General features: G+C 39.0%; 1 protein-coding gene across 1 annotated transcript in view; it reads left to right on the top strand.

Annotated features, from left to right (window-relative positions):
- LOC139149712 (polycystin-1-like protein 2) overlaps positions 1–18,227 on the top strand; it is a 52,227-nt gene extending 34,000 nt beyond the window's left edge. The window contains exons 28-39 of the mRNA XM_070721609.1: positions 278–582; positions 1,406–2,142; positions 3,020–3,140; positions 3,857–4,095; positions 8,679–8,859; positions 9,181–9,408; positions 12,576–12,699; positions 13,107–13,329; positions 13,951–14,050; positions 14,685–15,263; positions 15,813–15,942; positions 16,366–18,227. Of these exons, the coding sequence (XP_070577710.1) occupies positions 278–582; positions 1,406–2,142; positions 3,020–3,140; positions 3,857–4,095; positions 8,679–8,859; positions 9,181–9,408; positions 12,576–12,699; positions 13,107–13,329; positions 13,951–14,050; positions 14,685–15,263; positions 15,813–15,942; positions 16,366–16,816 (3,418 nt within the window). The 3' untranslated portion in view covers positions 16,817–18,227. The remainder of the gene's footprint in view (positions 1–277; positions 583–1,405; positions 2,143–3,019; positions 3,141–3,856; positions 4,096–8,678; positions 8,860–9,180; positions 9,409–12,575; positions 12,700–13,106; positions 13,330–13,950; positions 14,051–14,684; positions 15,264–15,812; positions 15,943–16,365) is intronic.
- The last annotated feature ends 1,862 nt before the right edge of the window (positions 18,228–20,089 follow it).

Raw genomic sequence — 20,089 nt, 5'->3', positions numbered from 1 at the left:
ATCCTTCTCCTCTCCGTCATCATCACCATCACCACCACTACGATGCATCATTTTCATCATTGACGTCGCCATCCTTGTTGTCGTCGTCATCATCATCATCATCATCATCATTGTCATCATCATTGTCATCTTCATCATTGTCATCGTCATCATCAATATAACCATCATCGTCGTCATAATTATCATCGTCGCCATTACTTTTATCATTATAATCATTATTATCATCAAGATACTGATGAAGGTCAAAGCCATAAATTTCTCGTTTTACTTCATACAGAACATACTTTCTATGCGAGCGATGGCTTGCGGTCGAAAAAGAGGACGGCCAAATTTATCGGGAACTTTCGGTATCCACCGAGGCCGACGTCGTCGCCTTCAACCACCTGTTCGTGTCGCACGCCAAGAAGGACCTAACGGACGGTCACATCTGGTTCTCCTTCATTTCGAGGCCGACTCGAAGTCACTTCACGAGAGTACAGAGGCTGACTTGCTGCCTGTCACTGCTCTACACTACCATGATTGCCAACTGTATGTGGTTCAAAGGCGAAGATGAAGAATCGACTGGTCAGATGATAAAAATAGGTGGGTCGGTACTTTTACTCATTTGCACCGTTGAGGCCGCACTTAAATATGTCTCTGGAGATGTTATGAACACAGAGGACGTCGAAAGCGGGCCTGGGTCTAAAATAAATTACTAAAGAAGTGAATTTGAGTTGGAAACCTTTAACAGTCACCCAGACGAGGGAAAGTAATAGAGACTGCCTCATTTCACGTTTTAGGCAAATACCTCATTGCACTTGACGGTACATGCAGTGCCATTTTTTGCGTATATTTACTCGAAATGGGATGTGAGGCGTTTTAAGACACCTTGGTCAAATCTTCTTTCGAATCTTAAATGATGTCATTTTAACTGATAATATTACAATATTGGAACCTACTTTATTTTGATATCCTCGTTTTTTTTGCTGATAAATTATTGTATTTTTCCTCAAATTTCTTCCGATAGATAAATTGCGACGAAAATTTAGTTTTTGACATACATTCAGGATTTGATGACTAAGGGCCAAAAACGTTCAGAACGATGGGTTTTTTCTTATTCTTTATAGAACTTTGCTGCTGATCGCATCTTCATGTCATCAATTTGAAACCTTTCTCTGGCTATTTTTTCCAAATGGCTGTCACGTGACAAGTATACTTGTTAAAGTGACGAATCTGAATCATCCGGTGTTCGGAATCTCACGCAACGTCAAAATGATTCCGTTAATTTTTTCCCCTTTACTACACCGTTGAAGAGGTTGATATAAAAGACAATTACAGATTTTTGAAGAGTTTTTCTAGAGATATTGGTGGGCTTCAATCGTCTGTGTGTGTATAATGCGAACTTATGTCTTCTTGTACATGGTAGGTCCATTTACGTTAGCCTGGCAGTCGATATACGTCGGTATCATGGGCAGTCTCGTCGTGTTCCCGGTCAACGTACTTCTCATTCAGATATTTCGGAAGAGCCGACCCAAGGACCACTCGGCTGTTTCTACAGCGGCAAAGGTGGTTACCGATTCGAGTACACCCTACGATAAACATAACGGAGAATCCGACAAGGATATTCACGAAATCCTGCGTAACATCGAAGAGGGGGACGCCTACTACCGAAGAGCGATCGGCCGCATGACATCCAGAGTAGCACCTCCTTATCCGAATCTCCAACCGCCGGAGTACACGGCGGTGGGATACAACAAGGTCCCCGCATCCGAATACCCGGCTGTCGGAAAGCGCGTGACATTTGCGGACCTGGGAAACGGCGGCTGGCCGCAGGCAGAAAAAAGGGCCGGAGTTGTGACGATGGATGGTGCCGGTTGTGAGTCGCCTTCAAGCACAAGTGATACGTCAACTTCGAAAACGGCGCAATCTGAAGAGAAGAACCAGGTAGAGGAGAGGAAGAAGAAAAAGAAAGAAAAGAAGCCATTTGCCTGTCCATATTGGTTCATCTACATCGGCTACTGCGTGGCGTTCCTGTCGTCGGCGACGTCAGCCTTCTTCACAGTACTGTACAGCTTAGAATGGGGACACGAGAAATCAGTCGAGTGGCTTGTTTCATTCTTGATGTCGTTTTTCCAGAGTGTAATCGTCATCCAGCCGGTGAAGGTACGTAATTGGTTGGGTTTCGAAAATTATGAAAACCTGTTAAATTTTTGACCTATTCAGATAGTTTTTCTATAATTTGACAATTGACAGCATTTGTGATAGTGTCGATACTTAAATTTTTTTTCTAGCTACTATTATTGAAGTAGTCAGTATTTTGGCCAATCGAAAACAGCTTTTGTATATGCGAGGTGAATCACCATTGTTGACTATCATTTTTTGTCTGATTTGAATAAGCTTTCCAAGAGACCAACGTATCTCACTCTCATATTTTTTAAATGTTAACGAGTGAAACATCGGCTGTCTCAACAAGGTTAGGTCGAGACAGCGAATAGAAAACTGGAAACACTAAAACGAAAGAATATTTTTTCACGTACGAATACAACGGGCTTCCGCACTGGGGACTGAATATATCAAGGTAGAATGCGCTTCGTGGACAGACATTCGAACTCTTTGACTTTTACAATACCATTTTGGTCACCACTTATGGGGCTAATTTTGGAGCTTATCAAGTACACACAGTTTTCACCGGCTTATGAAAATCGAACCACTTTCCCCCTATAGAGTTAACTCAGGGGTGGCGGTCATTTTGAATTTCTAGTGTAGGGGCAATATTCCGCGATTTGATTCTCTGGAACCAAATTTTGCATGGCGACTTCTGAATCTTTTTCTTTATTTCGAAAGGGAATGGTGTTACGGAAAGTGTGAATATTGAAGTCGTTCAATTTTGAGGCGCGTCAAAACCTGAACATGTCGAGACTACTGTTGAGACGTAATTGTCGACTTTTAACGGGGCCACGAATTATTTTGGACACGTCATCTTCTGAAGAAAGAGTGCAACTGACGTTTTGTTCTGTTTCTCTGCTTCTCTGGTCCTCAGGTTCTCTGCATTGCCGTCCTGTTAGCCTTCATCTTCAAGCGATACGACTCCGATGTTGAGGTGCATGACGTCAAACCCCAAGAAGACGAAGAGTACCTGCACAAGACCCCAATGACGAACGGTATGGGATGATTTCTCTAAGTGTAAGAATTAAACAAAGATTGGCATGTCAACCAATCTTTTTGAGATTGGGGATTTGGCCAAGCGGATTTGTCTGTGGCTTCTCTGCTAGGTGACTGGGCACCGTACGTTGTGAGTTCGAACCCTGTTGAAACCACCATATGGTAAATGTGTTAGATAAAGTTGTAAGTTATTCGAGTGTTTCCAAAAGGACGAAAATCTGATTATACACGTCATACGTATAGTTCCAAACAGTTTTTTCGACTTTACCACCAATAAAAAAACCCAAAACGTATCGTGGGAACTTTGCGTGCTATAGACGTAGTTTCCGTGACTACAATTAGTACAAGGTTGCTGACTGACCATGAACTTCTGCAAGTCATTTTATCCGTGCGTTATGTTTAATGCTTGCAAATTTCTTTTCGCGCTTGTACGTGTTATTGACCCCCATGTTATACGTACCTGAACGAAAGGTGAATATATCAAAGTCTTTTTTTACCTCCATGAATATATGCCCTCTCTCTGTTTGTCTCGCTGTCTCTCTCTGTCTGTCTAAATATCTGTCTCTGTCTGTCTCTGTCTCCCTCCCCTTTCTCTCCCCCTCCTCCTCCCCCTCTGCCGCCACCGTCGTTATGGCTTTTGCGCTGTAGTTAGACCGATGTTTATTACCAACGCATATATTGTAACAAATTGATTTTTCCTCCAAAAACTTTCCAGATAACTTCAAACCGCTGATGCAGCCCGTCTTTGAACCGCCCGATCCAGACAAACTGGAAGAAATCCGCCTTCGACGAGAAAAGGATATCAAAATGATGGCGATCATCAAAGAGATAACCATTTATGTTTTCTACATGCTGATGGTTTGCAGCTTGGCGTATGCCAATAGAGATCCTAACGCGTTTTATCTGCATCAGAGTATTGAACAACAGCTGTTTCAAAATTATTACTACGCCCAGGTGAGTAAACCTGACTCCAATATACGGGTAGTCCAGTCAATCTACGAGATTTTGGCACCTAACCCACCACAAATTGCAACAGAATTTTTTTCTTCAGAATGCATTTCAGAGAGGTACCCAGAACAACATACTAAAAGTTTACTCGAATCCACCTTGGGGAAATATGTCTAATTTGCATAAATCAAATATGGCTGCCAACCATCCGACAAAATAACATAATTGGCCATATATAACATGTTAAACAAGCTATTTCAGTGATTTCAAAGTCTGACACTAGTTATTTGGCTCAGGGAATCATTTTGGAGGTATAATGTTCATATAGGCACTTCATTTATTTGCATAATTCCAATATGGCGGCCAAGATTCCTACAAAAGACATTTTCGGTCATATACCACGTATTAAACAAGCTATTTTAGTGATTTTAAAGTTAAAAGTATATTTCTTAGGCATGGACAAATAATTTTCGAGATGCAATGATTTGCATAGGTAATTTGTTAATTTGCATAAATCCAATATGGTGGCCAACATACCTACAAAAGACATTTTCTGTCATATACTACGTATTAACCCTTTTGGCGCCAAAGTCTATTTTTGTCAACTTTATAAAACGTACCACAGTCAATTTTTCTGCTTTTTGCCAAATTGTTGATAAAAAACTGTAGCTGCTGGAAAATGAGATCCATTTGGTCCAAAATTATGGAAAAGTACAGAAAAGTTTACAGAAATTGGTAAAATATTGTATTAAAATTTTGGTGTAAAGATTACAGCAGTCAAAGGGTGTAAGCCATTTCGGTGATTTCAAAGTTAAAATTATATTTCTTTGGCATGGACAAACAATTTTCGAGATGCAATGATTTGCATAGGTACTTCGTTAATTTGCATAAATCCAATAGGGTTGCCAACATACCTACAAAAGACATTTTCTGTCATATACTACGTATTACCCTTTGGGCGCCAAAGTCTATTTTTTCAAATTTATAGAGTGTACCACAGTCAAGTTTTCTGCTTTTTGCCAAAATTTTGATAAAAAAATATAGCTGCTGAAAAATGAGATCTATTTCGTCCAAAATTATAAAATAAAGGTACAGAAATGTTCACAGAAATTGGTATAATATTACATTAAACTTTTGGTGTAAAAAAATTACAGCAGTCAAAGGGTTAAACAACCTATTTCTGTGATTTCAAAGTTAAAAGTATATTTCTTTTGCATGGACAAATGATTTTTGAGGTGCAATGATTTGCATTGGCACTTTGTTAATTTGCATAAACTCAAAAGGGCGGCCAATATACCCACAAAAGACATTTTCTGTCATATATCATGTATTGAACAATCTATTTCAGCCATTTTGAAGTTTAAATATATTTCTTGAGCATGAAGAAACATCTTTTGCGGTTCAATGTTTTTAAAAGACTCTTTGATAATTTTCAGATTTAAATATGGCTGCCAAATTAATGTACAAATAGCTTCTAATATAAACAAGGTTCTGGTTGACTTTTTAGCGATAGGAATATTATGAAAAAACTGTTTAGAGGCCATTGCACTCAACACAGCGTATTTTCCTCAAAATAATTTTTTTGCAAATATTCGTCCAATTTGATTAATTTGTTAACATAAGATTCAAAATTGGTTAGGTTCACCTTTTAGCTGGGCAAGCAGTCGTAAGTTGCATGATATAGAAGGGTTAATTTATGCTAATGTATGCAAATCACCCAATTTCTTGCTTCCCTTTTATCCCAATTTCAAGAATATAACTCTAGTCTGGCTGGGTCAAATTTTCTGAAATTTTCACGTTATGTTTTCTAAATGCTATATGACAAAAGAACTATTTTGTTTTGCAATAAATTCTTACATTTTGAATTAGAGGCATTTTTGTTTGCTAATCACGATTTTAAGCACTTTTTTAGTGTCAGTCTTTCAGCCCATGCCATTTTAGAATGAGGATAGATAATGAAAAATAATATTGTCGTATTTTTTCTACATACATTCTTATTTCACAAAATAGTTTCTTTGGGTTTCCTTGTCATCTTAGATGAGAAATATTGCTTTGAAAAAACTGTGTTTGCAACGTTCAGCTCCACCTTCAGTCCTTGAACATTTATTTTTAAAAATGTGGAAAATATACTATAAATTTACTTACAAAAACGATCCATTTAAGAATGCAAGTTTATTTTAATAGGTGTCTGGGATATCTGAATTTGATAAAATACTCCATAAATATATTGTATTTTGAAAAGAATGATAAAGCAAATTTGGTAGACTTACATATGTGACTTTTGAATGGATTAAAATACGTATATATTGATGTGCGTTTACTGGTGAGATTTAAAGAAAGTCATGCAATTTTAATTATTTTGTGATTTTTCAAAATATTACAACCGTTAATGATTGTAAGTCGTCTAATAATAATCTCTTTCTGAATATTACATTGGATTCATCTGTGTACGACATTAGTTGTGATTTTATAGGTGTTTTATACTCTACAGTGTTAAAACATGACATTGTAATCTTTAATGTTTACTGTTATAATTTAGACTTAGCCCCCTCCTTATGGACGATTGCATCTTTGGTACATCCCCTAAATGATAGGCAAGAAGTCATCACATATAACAGCAAAAATACAATAAACACAACAAAGATAATAAAACGCAGAAAAATAAGACAATATAACCAAAAATGAAAACTTAGCGCTGTTGCAAACAATGTCAGACTCTTAAAAATTTGATCAAAACACAAACTCACAAAAATTGAAAATTGCAGCTTAGCAAAGGCAACAGTTTCGCGATACATAAATGTACATCTTGAAAAATGACACTTGGAAAAATGACTCAAGATGTACTTTTTTGTATTGTGTAATAGTTGGATTCTGTGTTTGGATTAATTGTCCTCTGCTAAAGCATGCAGTTTTCAGATGTTTTTTAGTTTGTGTGTCCAAAAAGTTTCATGAATCTGACATTGTTTGCAATAGTGCTAAGTTTTAATTTGTGTGTATTATGGCATTTTTTATTTTGTCGTATCATTTTTTCTGTTTTTTAGCTTTGTTGTGTTTATTGTATTTTTGCTGTTATGTGTGACGACTTCTTGCCTATCATCTAGGGGGTCTTATGAAGATGCACCCATCCATAAGAAGGGGGTTCAGTCTAAATTAAAAACTAAAGATTTTGAACACGTCTTTTTTGAAAAGTAAACATTACAGATTACATGTTTTGACACTGTACAGTGTTAAACACCCATACAAATCACAAAAATGCCCTACACAGATGAATCCAACATTATATTCAGAAAGAGAATATATTATTCAGAAGACTAACAATCATTAATAGTCGTCATATATAGAAAAATCAAAATTTTAAAAATAAATGTCCAAGGACTTAACAGTTTCTTCTTGATAGTTTCCTAGTGCTAAAAACTATACCAAACTCTTATTTATATTTGAAGCTATTAAGCAATGGGGCATTAATATCGCAGCCGTATTTAATTTGTGCAAATTATCAAAGGGCCTTTGTGTAAAAATTTAACCACTAAAAGTGTATCTTCATACCCAATAAAATATTAAAACTTTAGAATCACTGAAATAGCTTGTTTAATGCGTAGTATATGACCGACAATGTCCTTTGTAGGAATGTTGGCCACCATATTGGATTTTTGCAAATTAACAAATTACCTATGCAAATCATTTTATCTCAAAATCGTTTGTCCATGCCCAATAAATGTACTTTTAACTTTAAAATCACTAAAATAGCTTGTTTAATACGTGATATATGACCGAAAATGTCTTTTGTAGGAATGTTGGCCGCCATATTGGAATTATGCAAATTAATGAAGTACCCATATGAAAGATTATACCTCCAAAATGATTCCCTGGGCCAAATTAAGAGTATCAATCTTTGAAATCGCTTGTTTAACACGTGATATATGGCCAATTATGTTATTTTGTCGGATCGTGGCCGCCATATTTGATTTATGCAAATTAGTCATATTTCCCCAAGGTAGATTCGAGTAAACTTTTAATATGTTGTTCTGGGTACCTCTTTGAAATGCATTCTGAAGAAAAAAATTCTGTTGCAATTTGTGGTGGGTCTAACCCTATTTTGACTGGACTAAAGGGCCCATCTTGTCAGTATTGTCTTATCGCCTACCAATACACGTTACTCGACATAGTCATAAAGACGGCGCGTACTTGTTGATGTAGGGACCGCGAGCACTCGAGTTTGTACATACATGTACATCTAGAAGGCGTACTGCGCGATACAAAACCATCCAACTTGTGTTAAACATGCACACGTAACATCCTTCAGTTTATCCGTGCAGCTATTAAGGCACACAAACTCACATATGTGCACCAATCCATACATACATAGAAAGATATGTACTAGTGCATACATAGAAAGATACAGACAGACAGACAGACAGACAGACAGACAGACAGGTAGGCACGCATATAGACAGACAGAAAGGCAGACAGGCAGGCAGACAGACAGACACAGCATAGACCTGAACACATATTTTTACAGTCTCCCAGGGATGCACGACTCAAACTACTAAACCTATACACCAAAGCTTTCGTATTGATTTATTTTTCAGCTGGAAGGAGGGCATACGTACTACGGCAGTTGGATGACCCGAATTGTAATACCATCTTTATACCCTACATCGTGGTACAATGGTAATCAAACATTGAGTCTGAACGACAGGAAATTTATATCAGACTTAGTGTCATATCGTGTTGGTCCACCAAGACTGAGACACTTGAGGATCAAACCAGGTAAAGAATACAATGAGGTCATATTAATACAACTGTTGAACTAAGTTGACAGCATTGGTCAATTGACAGATGTAAAAATATTATTCAGCCTGAAATAGATTATATGTGGGGTTTGGTTCATTGGGCGATACAAGTAATGTTACGTCATCGATATTCAAAACTGCCCGCTGTTCATGAACATTTTCTTGTTTTCGTGGGCATGTGGTAATTAATTAATACGTTTGACGCTGTTAATCTGCTATTCAGCGTGAAGTGAGAGTCACATATTTACGGTTAACTTTACTGAGTACATGGCAATTGTAATTTGGTAAAATTCCACAGGTCTGTGTCAAGTATTGAAGCAATTCTCAACTCTCATGTCAAATTGTTACGCCGAATATTCGTTTGGGAACGAGGAGGAGCGTTCCTTTAACGAGAACTGGTCTGGCGTCAACGGCAGCGCCGATGAGGACAGCTTGTGGCGGTATCATACATCTAGCGACTTGGATGGGGTGCCTATCTACGGCGTCAGAAGACCATTCTATGGTGGGGGCTATATCGCTGAACTCGGTAAGGTCTGAAGTTCCTGTACTGGTCTCCGCTTCTGTTGTAACGATTTCTTCACCAGAAAGCACAGTTATGAGTGAAAGTGAAGTACATGAGACAAAAACCTGACAATTTGCTCCCACGTTCGAATTCGCTTTGAACAGCATGGGAGAGTTACTATCGACAGTACATCAAAGTACACCTGATTCTGTACTGGTCAATGTCCGACAGTATGGCAAACTCTAAAAATGTAGCCATGACTATACAGACATAATTGCTTTGGGTGACTTTAACTATCCCATCAACAATCCTTTAGATGATGTAAGTGACAATTTTTCTTTATCACAAATTGTCAACCAACCAACTCACAAGAAAGGTAAAATATTGGATTTAATTTTTGTTAAAGAACCAGAACTTTGTTCTGTACCAACGGTTACCTTTGAGCTGTTTGACAGCGATCATGCTGTCATTGAATTTGTGTTTAAAACACATATTACTAGATTAAGCAAAGTTCCACGCATAGCTTTTAATTTCAAAAAGGCGGATTTTGATGGCCTGCATTCATTACTAGATAAAGTCCCTCTCCATAGTGCACTACTTGACTCTGACATTAATGTTAATTGGCAATGTTGGAAAGATCTAGTATTCTTAGCAGTAAAGGAGTTTGTACCAACCACTGTGAAATCAAACACTTTAGCAAAAAGGTTCAAACAGCACGGAGAAAGGCACACCGCTCTGACTCAACATCAGCTTGGTCTAACTTCCGCAAATTAAGAAATAAACTTAAAAATATGTGTACTCACAAATATAATGATTACCTACAAGTCCTCAGTAACTCAGTTAAAGAAAACCCCAGAGATTTTGGGGTTTCTTCAAAAGTAAAACGAAATCTAAAAATATTCCGAATCAAGTTAAACTCAATGCCAAGACAGCCACCCAGCCAAACGAGAAAGCAGAACTTTTCAATGATCACTTCAAGTCCATTTTACTTCTCAACCCATGAACCGGACTTATCCTGTAACTTCAGTTTTCCAACATGCTGGTCTTGGCAGTATTAGCATTTCGAGCGTGAGGTCGACCATATTTTAAAAAACCTGGATACAAACAAAGCCAGTGGGCCTGATGAATTGCCAGCCCGAATTCTCAAAGAGTGCTCACATGAATTAGCACCTTCATTGTGTTCACTATACAACAAATCGATAGAAACAGGTGCACTACCCGATGAATGGCTATCAGCTAATGTTATTCCGGTGCACAAAAAGTCTGACAAATCAAACGTCATTAACTACAGGCCTGTTTCCTTATTGTGTATTTGTAGCAAAGTTTTCGAGAGATGTATTTTTAACTCCATTTATCCACATATTGAACCCTTCTCCATCATATGCAACATGCTTTTACTAAAAGACGTTCCACGACTACACAACTTGTACAAATATTTCATCATGCAGGGAAAATCCTCGATCGGTCAGGGCAAGTCGATATAATATATCTCGACTTTTCAAAGGCCTTCGATTCCGTTCCACATGACCTTCTTATCCACAAAATCAAATCTTTCGGCTTTCATGGCACTTTACTGCGGTGGTTCACTGCATATTGTCAAACAGAAAACAAAGAGTTGTTGTAGAGGGCTCAAATTCACAGTGGTGTAATGTATCGTCCGGAGTACCCCAGGGATCAAACTGGGGCTATGTTGTTCCTGTTATATATTAACGATTTACCAGACCATGTTAGTTCAAACACAATGGTTGCACTTTTTGCAGACGACTCCAAATGTATCAATGAAATCAACGACATTTCTGACTGTCTAAAACTGCAAAGTGATATCAACAATTTAGTATCATGGAGTGAGAAATGGAGCATGCTTTTCAATGCTGAAAAATGCAAGCTCCTTACCATTAGTAGAAAACGCAACCCCATTACCTATATCTATTCAATGCGTGGTGTTTCCCTAGAAAAAGTTGACAGCATCCGTGATCTTGGAGTTGAAGTTTCTTCCAATATGTCTTGGAATAAGCATATCAATATATCTGTTACAAAAGCAAACCGCATGCTGGGACTGATTAAACGTACATGTGGCCACACCTGTTCCACTAAAATGAAACTCCAACTGTATTTATCCCTTGTCCGTAGTATTCTTGATTATTCATCCCAGTCATGGGCTGTCACGACTAAGCAATCAATGCTTCATCTTGAAGGTGTCCAAGGAGAGCCACAAAATACATTCTTGGATATCCCCAGGAGATGGATTACAAAGAGCGTATGATTAAATTGAATTTGCTCCCATTGAGCTACAGGAGAGAATTAAATGACTGTGTCTTTTTAGCTAAATGTTTTACTGGTATGTATGACTTAAATTTAAGCCAGTTTGTCACATTTAAATCTCCTGATGACACTTCCATGAAGATGCCACTTTTTAAAACTGAATGTTTTCGTTACTCGTTTTTTAACAGAGCTTTTTACTCGAGTAGTGTTATGCCCTTTCATGGCAAATCTTCAACAAGTGTTAGGTCATACAAGTCATACAAGTCTATTTTATTAAAACATTACACAGTAATTTTTATCCTGATAACACTTGTACTTGGGTGGGAAAGTGCCACTGTAAAAATTGCCGTCTCTGTTAATTGCTCTGTTTTGTTTTTGTTCTGTTTGAAATTTCTTGTTTTTTTATGACTGTTTTATTCTGCGTTTGTCTTTTCTGTTTTTAATTTTGTATGTGTACCTTGTTACATGTGTGTTTTTGTGGAGGGTTGCTTTTTATAGGTGTTAGTCACCTGTGCGACTCATCCTGACTTTATGTCAAAGCTGAATAGTAAATAAATAAATAAATAAAAATAAACTCTACAAGGGGAGCCCGTGGCCAGGACACGTAATTTAAAATGGATTAATCACAGTACATGCTAATGAAAAGAAGGTCACAGACACACTGTTAGTTAAGACATCGGATGTATGTGACACACCGTTATTTAAGACATCGGATGTATGTATCAAATGATTTCGGTTCACAAAACTTTGTTTAGACCAAAAGGAAGCCCAACATCTCGACGTGATGTCAAGTGTAGTGCACGTCAAAATGTTGAGAGTGAAAAAAATTCACGTGCAGAGCCGTGAGCCATACCAGTTTCACATAAGCATCCATAGGTCCTCTTCCGACAAAACGCTTGAGGTAGTCACTATTTTGTTCGATTTTACAGGGTCAAGTTTAGGCGAGGCAGAAGCGAAGTGGCAGCAAATCTGGAATGCCAGGTGGTTTGATCGATACACAAGGGCGCTGCTTCTTGAATTCCCACTCTACAATGCAAACGTCAATCTTTTCAGGTGAGTTTTTTTTGTCAACGAAGCGCTGGAATATGCTGATTATGCTGAAACCAATGCAACGATAAAAAAGAAAAACATTCAAAATGAACAAGGTACAATTAATGTTGCCCCTAGTTACTTCGGCAAAGAAGTATGGGTATAATTTAAGATCTGTTGGCAAATCTGGTGTCATTATGTATGTCTTTCATTAATATATGGAATCGGAGATTTATTATAAAATTCTTCGATGGGCACAACTACGATACATGAGTGCACATCTTCCCGTCAGAGGTCTCCGAGTTCTGAAAATTTACATCGAAATTTCAGTTCAAGTGCCAACGACATACAGCTCAGACGATAGACCCTTGAGCGAATCTGTTTACAGTTGCTGTGTACGCTTATACGTCTACATTTCCTTTTCTGGTCAGCATGGTGACTTTGCTGGTAGAGTTTCCGGCCACCGGGGCAGCATTAGTGTTTCCGAAGATTTCCATTCTCCGGCTGTACAACTACGTCGGACACAACATGGTGTTCAACCTGATCTGCGAATTTGCCTTCGTTGCCTTCATCATCTACTACTTGGTCCATGCCATTTTACAAATCAAGAAGACCAAAATCCAGTATTTCAAGAGTTTCTTCAACTGGATCGAGGTGAGACCTTGACGATTTCTATTTCAAGCTGCCACACTGATGCTGTATTTTCCATACTTTAAAAAATGCCTTTCACTATACAAATGGACAAAACGATTTGTGTTGTGGAATGTCATTGAATGAAGTTTACACATCAAGGTAGTAAAAATAGAACATTAGTCACTTACATTCCACCAAGAATAGGAGACTGTCCACGTTGAGGTTTTGAGGTGTACAGAAACTTCATATGAAATTTCAGTGGCTTTGTTAGATAGGCGGTCTCGCATTTTAGTTATCTTCCAATCCATTCCATACTATTCTCCTTGGTAGCTCAGATCGTATTGGCTTTTTTATCGTGGTTATTGTAATTTCATTTACTGCAAATTACACCAGTTCGCGTCGCTTTTCATCGATTCGGCGTAAAATGAAAGAAAAGAAGTTAATGAGACGACGATTATGTTGAGCCTATCTGTAGTAACCGCCTATTTGTCTAGTGGAACAAGATATCGTACACAGTTTCTTAATTTCAAATTATTTAAATCGCTGGAACGACTGAACCATCGTGGAGGAAAGGTATGACACCCGAGAACTTGTCGTCGTCCAACTCAGCATACCGAATTAATGTATTTTTCACCTCAACAGATGTTCAAGATTATTCTGAGTGTTGCGGGGATCGCCTTGCATTTGTATAAAAACATTTACCTTAAAATCGCTCAAAAGAGTCTTTCAAGTGCTGCTGGTGGTGAGTATTGTGTTCCCAGGGTGTATGTCTTGACACATCTATAGGCCATGATGTGCCCGTGTACTTTTGAATGTAAATCACAGCATTTGATAAGATATAGCATCCCCGTAAAGATTTCTGGTTGAATGCAACCAATAAACAAAGTACACACCTTCAGGAAATGTAAAAACTCTGAGTATATAATTACAATTATTGCTGTCTGAGCGTGGTTGGAACTTGTGCGCGCAACCAATTTAAATACATTTTAAGTGTTAACACTTAGATTGCATGTTTTCTACAGAAGCAAGATGTTCGCTACTTGACAAAGTTTACAGGGCCCTGGGAATGACCTCCGCCATTTTGAATGTTTGACACTGATAAATTTTATTGACCTTATTGTAATTATCCGAACTGTCGGAGATTTCCATTTTAATAGTACAATTATGAGTGTTGCGAATGTACAAAAATGTAAAATAAAAAGTCACGTGTCTTACTAGAGTTAAAACATATCAAACTCATAGTATGTTTGGCACCTTGTCTTTTAGCTCATGGCATATCCTAGAAGTTTGCATTGAACCGTACACCCTAGAAAGTTGATTAAACAGGCTTGCGACTAAAGGTTGATAGTTAAACTAACACACTTTTTCTTTTGAAGGTTCCGGTGATTTTGTCAACTTACAAGAGATCGCCGTTTGGGATGAGCTCTTCCTGTACGTGGTGTCGGCCGTTGTCTTCATGTCCTTCCTCAAGTTCATCCATATCCTCCGATTCAACCGCAACATCTCCCTCTTCGGGAAAACTCTTCGCAGGGCATCGGGGAGCCTCGTCAGCTTCGGCATCATGTTCTTTGTCGTTTCCATGTCCTTCTCACAGTTGTTCCACCTGGTCGTCGGATCGTCTGTCAGTGATTACAGGACGCTCATCACCAGCGCCGAGACGCTACTCAGTGTCACCCTTGGAATCTTCGACTACCACGCCACGGTGAAGCCGCAGCCCATCCTGGCCCCGATCATCTTTTTCGCCTTCAATTTCGTATCAGTCTTCGTGCTCATGACTGTCTTCATCGCCATCATAATATACGCCCTGGAGGAAGCCAAGGCGGAGCCGGTCCAGGACGACTACGAGATGTACGAGTTTATAAAGACCAACGTCAAAGACATCGCCACCGGCTGCTTCTGTGGCGATGACGACGACTCGGACGACGAAGAAGATTACGGGAACACCAAACAAACTGGTGAGTTGAGCCTTATCCGACAAATATGTATCTCCACATTGAGTCAAAGCAGTTTTTTGCACTTCATTTTTTTCAACCACATGTTGGGCTGTTAATATCGCCACTACACAGGAAATACTACTGTAACCAAGGCAACAAATGTAACATGACCTCATCAAGTAGATTGACCAACAGACTGACCAATCGAAGCAGACCTATAAACTTTAGAGAAACTTTACTGCCAATTTATCAGTTATTTCATGGACATAGATTGGGAATACACTAGATGTTTCGCTTAGCAGACCTGTACTCGTCAGTTTGCGTCGAAAATGGACTGGTCTTCGGTTGTCCTGTGAGATAAAGTTAAAAGTTTTAAAGATGATGAAAAGAATGAAGACTGCGTACTACACAGAGCTTTGAGATCTCAGATTCTTTTGCGTCAGCGCCCGCGTAGGTTTGCCTGACGCAACAGACTTCTAGTACAGACTAGAATCTGGCGATGATAAAGCTTTGTTATAAGCTAAAAGACAAGATATTGTCGTCAGTGCAGTATTTCGTTCACTCTTTCAGAAAAAGGCGGGCAACCCATGACTATTCCGGTAGAACTGTGTGACATCGGCGCTTTGGAGTTGAGAATTACATGGCTTGACAACTGGCTACTGAGGGCGCTGAAACAGTACGGCATCGACACCACAAAAAGGTTAGTATATACAAAGGACATCGTTTGCATACAGTCAGCATTTCAGGGTTACCAAACGAATCCTGGGCGATATTGAAAACTATATCTCTCGAAGGCCTGGCGAGGTTTTCATATCAACTGTGTTTTGTCCCTATTACCCATAAATGAAATGGAAGCCTTGATGTTATTTGGCGAGGAGACATATGCAAAATTCTTCATTGGTTTCCATGTGTATAATGTAAAAGTGATTGCATCTAAATCGTTGCTACAAATGTGCATATCCGGGTGTCAGCCCAAGGTAAGATTTTCGAAAATTGCCCTTTCATTTCTTTGGAAGAAGTGAGCACTATCGCGATGAATTCTCGATGCGAAAACGCCGAATGACATGCAAGGCTTTGATCTAAAATTACGATTGTAATACTCAAATTTTACATTCTGTTTCAGCGCTGGGTCGTACGACAAGGACGGTGTCGAATCGTACTTCCCGCCACTTCCCAGGAGGTGCCAGGAATGTCGTCTGCATTTGAAGCCAGTCGAAATAGAGAGACATTTGATATTCATTTGCCCGAAGATGACAGCCGAGAGGAAGCGCATGTTCCGTCGGATGGTCGAAGCCATCGGTGACATAGAGAGCAGGGTGGTCCGGACTCGTGCCAGGTCCTGGTGGAAGTTCTACCGGGATAACTCGAAGACTCTACAGTTGACCACTGTGGACGAACTCTCCGGCAAGTTCCAAGTGTGCCGGCAGTCCATGGTTTTTTACGATTTACCAGCACGCGTGAAACGGACGTTATCCGCCGTGGTGACGGACTTCCTCGAAGAGTCGCTACTGCTCAAGTGGTTTAGGTTGAAACAAAAAAGCGCGGGCTTCGATCTGCAGGATTTTCTCGTTTAACGGGAATGTGCGCCATGCTTGAAAGAAACTAGTCACCTTGACGACGAGGCAGACTGGTCATCCTTCATGTATGTAAACACTGTAAACTGAATATGAGAGTATCGTCGGTTGTAAACTGTAGGATGACGTCGAAGCAACGTTTAACTTTTACCATGAAAGGAAAACAGTCTCCCGTTCTTCCTCGGCATCAATTTTCACAAGGATTTAATCCCATCATTTTGATGCATGTGGCATATCTTTCGATATTTCTCTCTGGTTGAATTTGCTTACAGGGTAACAAATATAATTTGTTGCTCGAAATTAAACCACAGTGGGTGATTAAGATGGTTAAGTTTGAAATTTTACTATTTCTAACACACGATGTCTTCCCTCCAAGATGGTGATGATGATGTGTGGCTATGAGAGTGAATCATTTGCATCGTGACAATGGTTTTTTGCATGGAAATCAATAAACCAGTCTTCCTGTTATTTCTTTTGAGGCATTTCATGGAAGCTTGCTGCGAGAAACTGTAAAGTCAAGATTTATTACATGCCTCGATGTGAGTGCAAATGAGCGCATTGATTTGAATAGGAACATCCGGGAAGTTAGCGGGCAGGTGAACGATGTACTGACCGGTTTCCATGGTTACCCGGTCCAATGAAGCCCTTCGACGTTTTCGACGTCAAAGGAGACGCTGAACGCTAGATGTAAAATATCCATGCGCACACTGCTCTTTTGATTTTCGTTAATATATGTTTGATGCAGGTCGATAATGGTAAACTTGTTTGAAAATGCCCTGCATGTAAGCAAATGTTACATAGCATTAACTGTGAAGAGGCATGTAATAAAAATATTATTGCCTGAATACATAGGTTTATGTGCCATCGCAGCAGGAGACAATTTGCCCTCCTTGCGTCGGGCAAATTGTCACCTGCTCTCGGGCACATAAACCCATGTATATTCAGACAATAATGTATAATATCTGACGCCAGTACTCGAGATCAACGTATGAAATAGGTCACTTTCAAAATTTCAACATGGCGGAGACTCAAAAATGAAATATATAACAGTGACATTTAACAACCCTTTGCCTCTCATGAGAGGGACACCAAAACGCTTTTAATCCTGAAACCTTTTTCAAAGCTTTTTTTAATAGATTCAACATATTTACTACTTTTCAAATATGTAAGTAGCTTATATCTTACTCCTTGATTTACATATCGATATTTACATAAATATGAGCTGATTTTAGACTTAACTGTGAATATGTATCGAACTAGATCGAAATTTGAATATATCGTGCATTTACACTAGTACGAGGTGTGACTCTGGAATTCCTCGCCAACATATTTTGACTTGTTTCAAGTGTCTGCACCTTTGTACTCAAGACGGGAACAAGTAAAAACAAAATAAAGATGTATTTGATTTCTATGACGTGGACAGAAATATATTTATGAGCCATTTTACAAAATGTGCGTTGCATTGTGGCGATACTGCAGTACATGTAGCCACGAAAGTTGGGGAAACTATGCTTTTTTCTCGTCTAATTCGTCTCTCGAATTCGTTGCACACGGTGTCCAAATTACTTGCACTGATGCCTTGTCGCCCCCAGCACATTACTTCCAATAACGTGGGGAACGAAACTTTTAAAAGATTTATACTTTTAAAGTAATTTACCAGAAAACCAGTTCTGGAGAAAGAGTAATCGGCATTGTCTTTGGGTGTGACGCCACTATTATTTGAATTGCCCTTATCGTCATGCTTGAAATTTTGCGAATGAACATGCGAAGTAACAGGCATCAAAGCAGCGAAAGCATAGTTTGTTCAAGTCCGATATACAAGCACGACTCTTCAATAGGCTGGCAATGCAGGGACTCTCAGGGAATCTTAGCTAGGATTTGGGTAATTTACTGAAATTTACATATTGGCAGTGTTGGACAGTTCCGGAGGGGGGGACGTGTCCCCCCCCCCGAGGCTACGGCCCCGTAAGCATTTAGTATGATTGGTTAGAGTGTTTCTTCGTGTTTCAAAGACCTAAACAGGCGGGCGGGCGGGATATTAAAAAGGAGCAAGATCGCGGCGACGCTCATTGTGTAAGATGGTTCCGATCAAGCAAAACGGGGAGAAATGTAGATTTTAGAGTTCGTTTCCAAGAAAAAGTCACAAAAACCAGTATTGTCGTCATCGTGTCATCGTAAATACGTCAACACTCTTGTACAGCGCTTAGTTTTGAAATCTGGCACGCTTAACACCTATGTTCGCCTCGCCTCAGGTAGCTCTCGCCTCTCTTTTCCGAAGAGTGCCGACCATGCATCCTTCGGTAATTTTCGGATTTTTGCCAATTGTTAAGCGAAAGTATGTTCGGCAAAGTTTGTGTTGTTGTTGTCGTGTGGTGCTGAGCGGAATTGGCGTGCTGGCGAAAACGGGAGTGTTTTGAGCTTCAGGAAAGTGAGTTTTACCATTTTAAAAATTCCTCTCATATTTTTATGAATATATAATGAGTGTGTTTGAACCAAATTTGAAAGTCTTTTATCGATACTGTCTAGTTTTACTCAATGGTTTACGTCAGTCATACCGTCTTTTGACGTTTGTCAAGGAAGGACATGTTTATGGAACTGCTGGCCTGTTTTGTTTTGATTGGCGTGAAGCAGTGTTTCGGCCCTGAGAGCTCACAAAGTAACTATGGTTGCTACGCGACTGGCAGTACGATGCCATCTCGTCGTATGTTTCGCATAATCTCGTGTAATTATCAACCACAAAAAAATAATAAAACTTATGATTAAATTAGAGGAGTTAACTGATAAGACGTTACAAAATGGTTTAAAGATCATAGTAATCAAGTGAGCTCGAGTTGCAACTAATTTAAACAGACTTCAATAAAATACCGATTCAAGACAGACACTAGACAAGAAATCAGTCTCTTTCTGAATAATGGCTTGATTGAAGTTTAATACAGGTCAATCAGAAGCCCCAAGTTCAGAATCGACAAGTCAGAGTGAACGTTAGGTCTGTCTAACTGCCATTATTTACAACTCAAATGTCTTTTCCACAATTAAAACATAACCTAATCACTAAAATAATTACACACAAATGCCAGAAAGAAGTATTGCTGGCACACGTTTCAGTTTACTAAGCTTTCATCATGTGCAAATTACAGTGCTAACATTAATTCACTAGCAGTAACCATGATCTTCTCAGTGACCTATACATTCTAACTACAATATTTTACTCATACACTGGTCATTGACAGGCATTGACCAAGTCAACACTTTAGCAAAGATTCAAATACCAAA

This window comes from Ptychodera flava, chromosome 14 (assembly GCF_041260155.1).
Source record: "Ptychodera flava strain L36383 chromosome 14, AS_Pfla_20210202, whole genome shotgun sequence".
NCBI lineage: Eukaryota > Metazoa > Hemichordata > Enteropneusta > Ptychoderidae > Ptychodera > Ptychodera flava.
The sequence above is the reverse complement of the archived record's forward strand: the minus strand, read 5'-3'. Positions and strand labels throughout refer to the sequence as shown.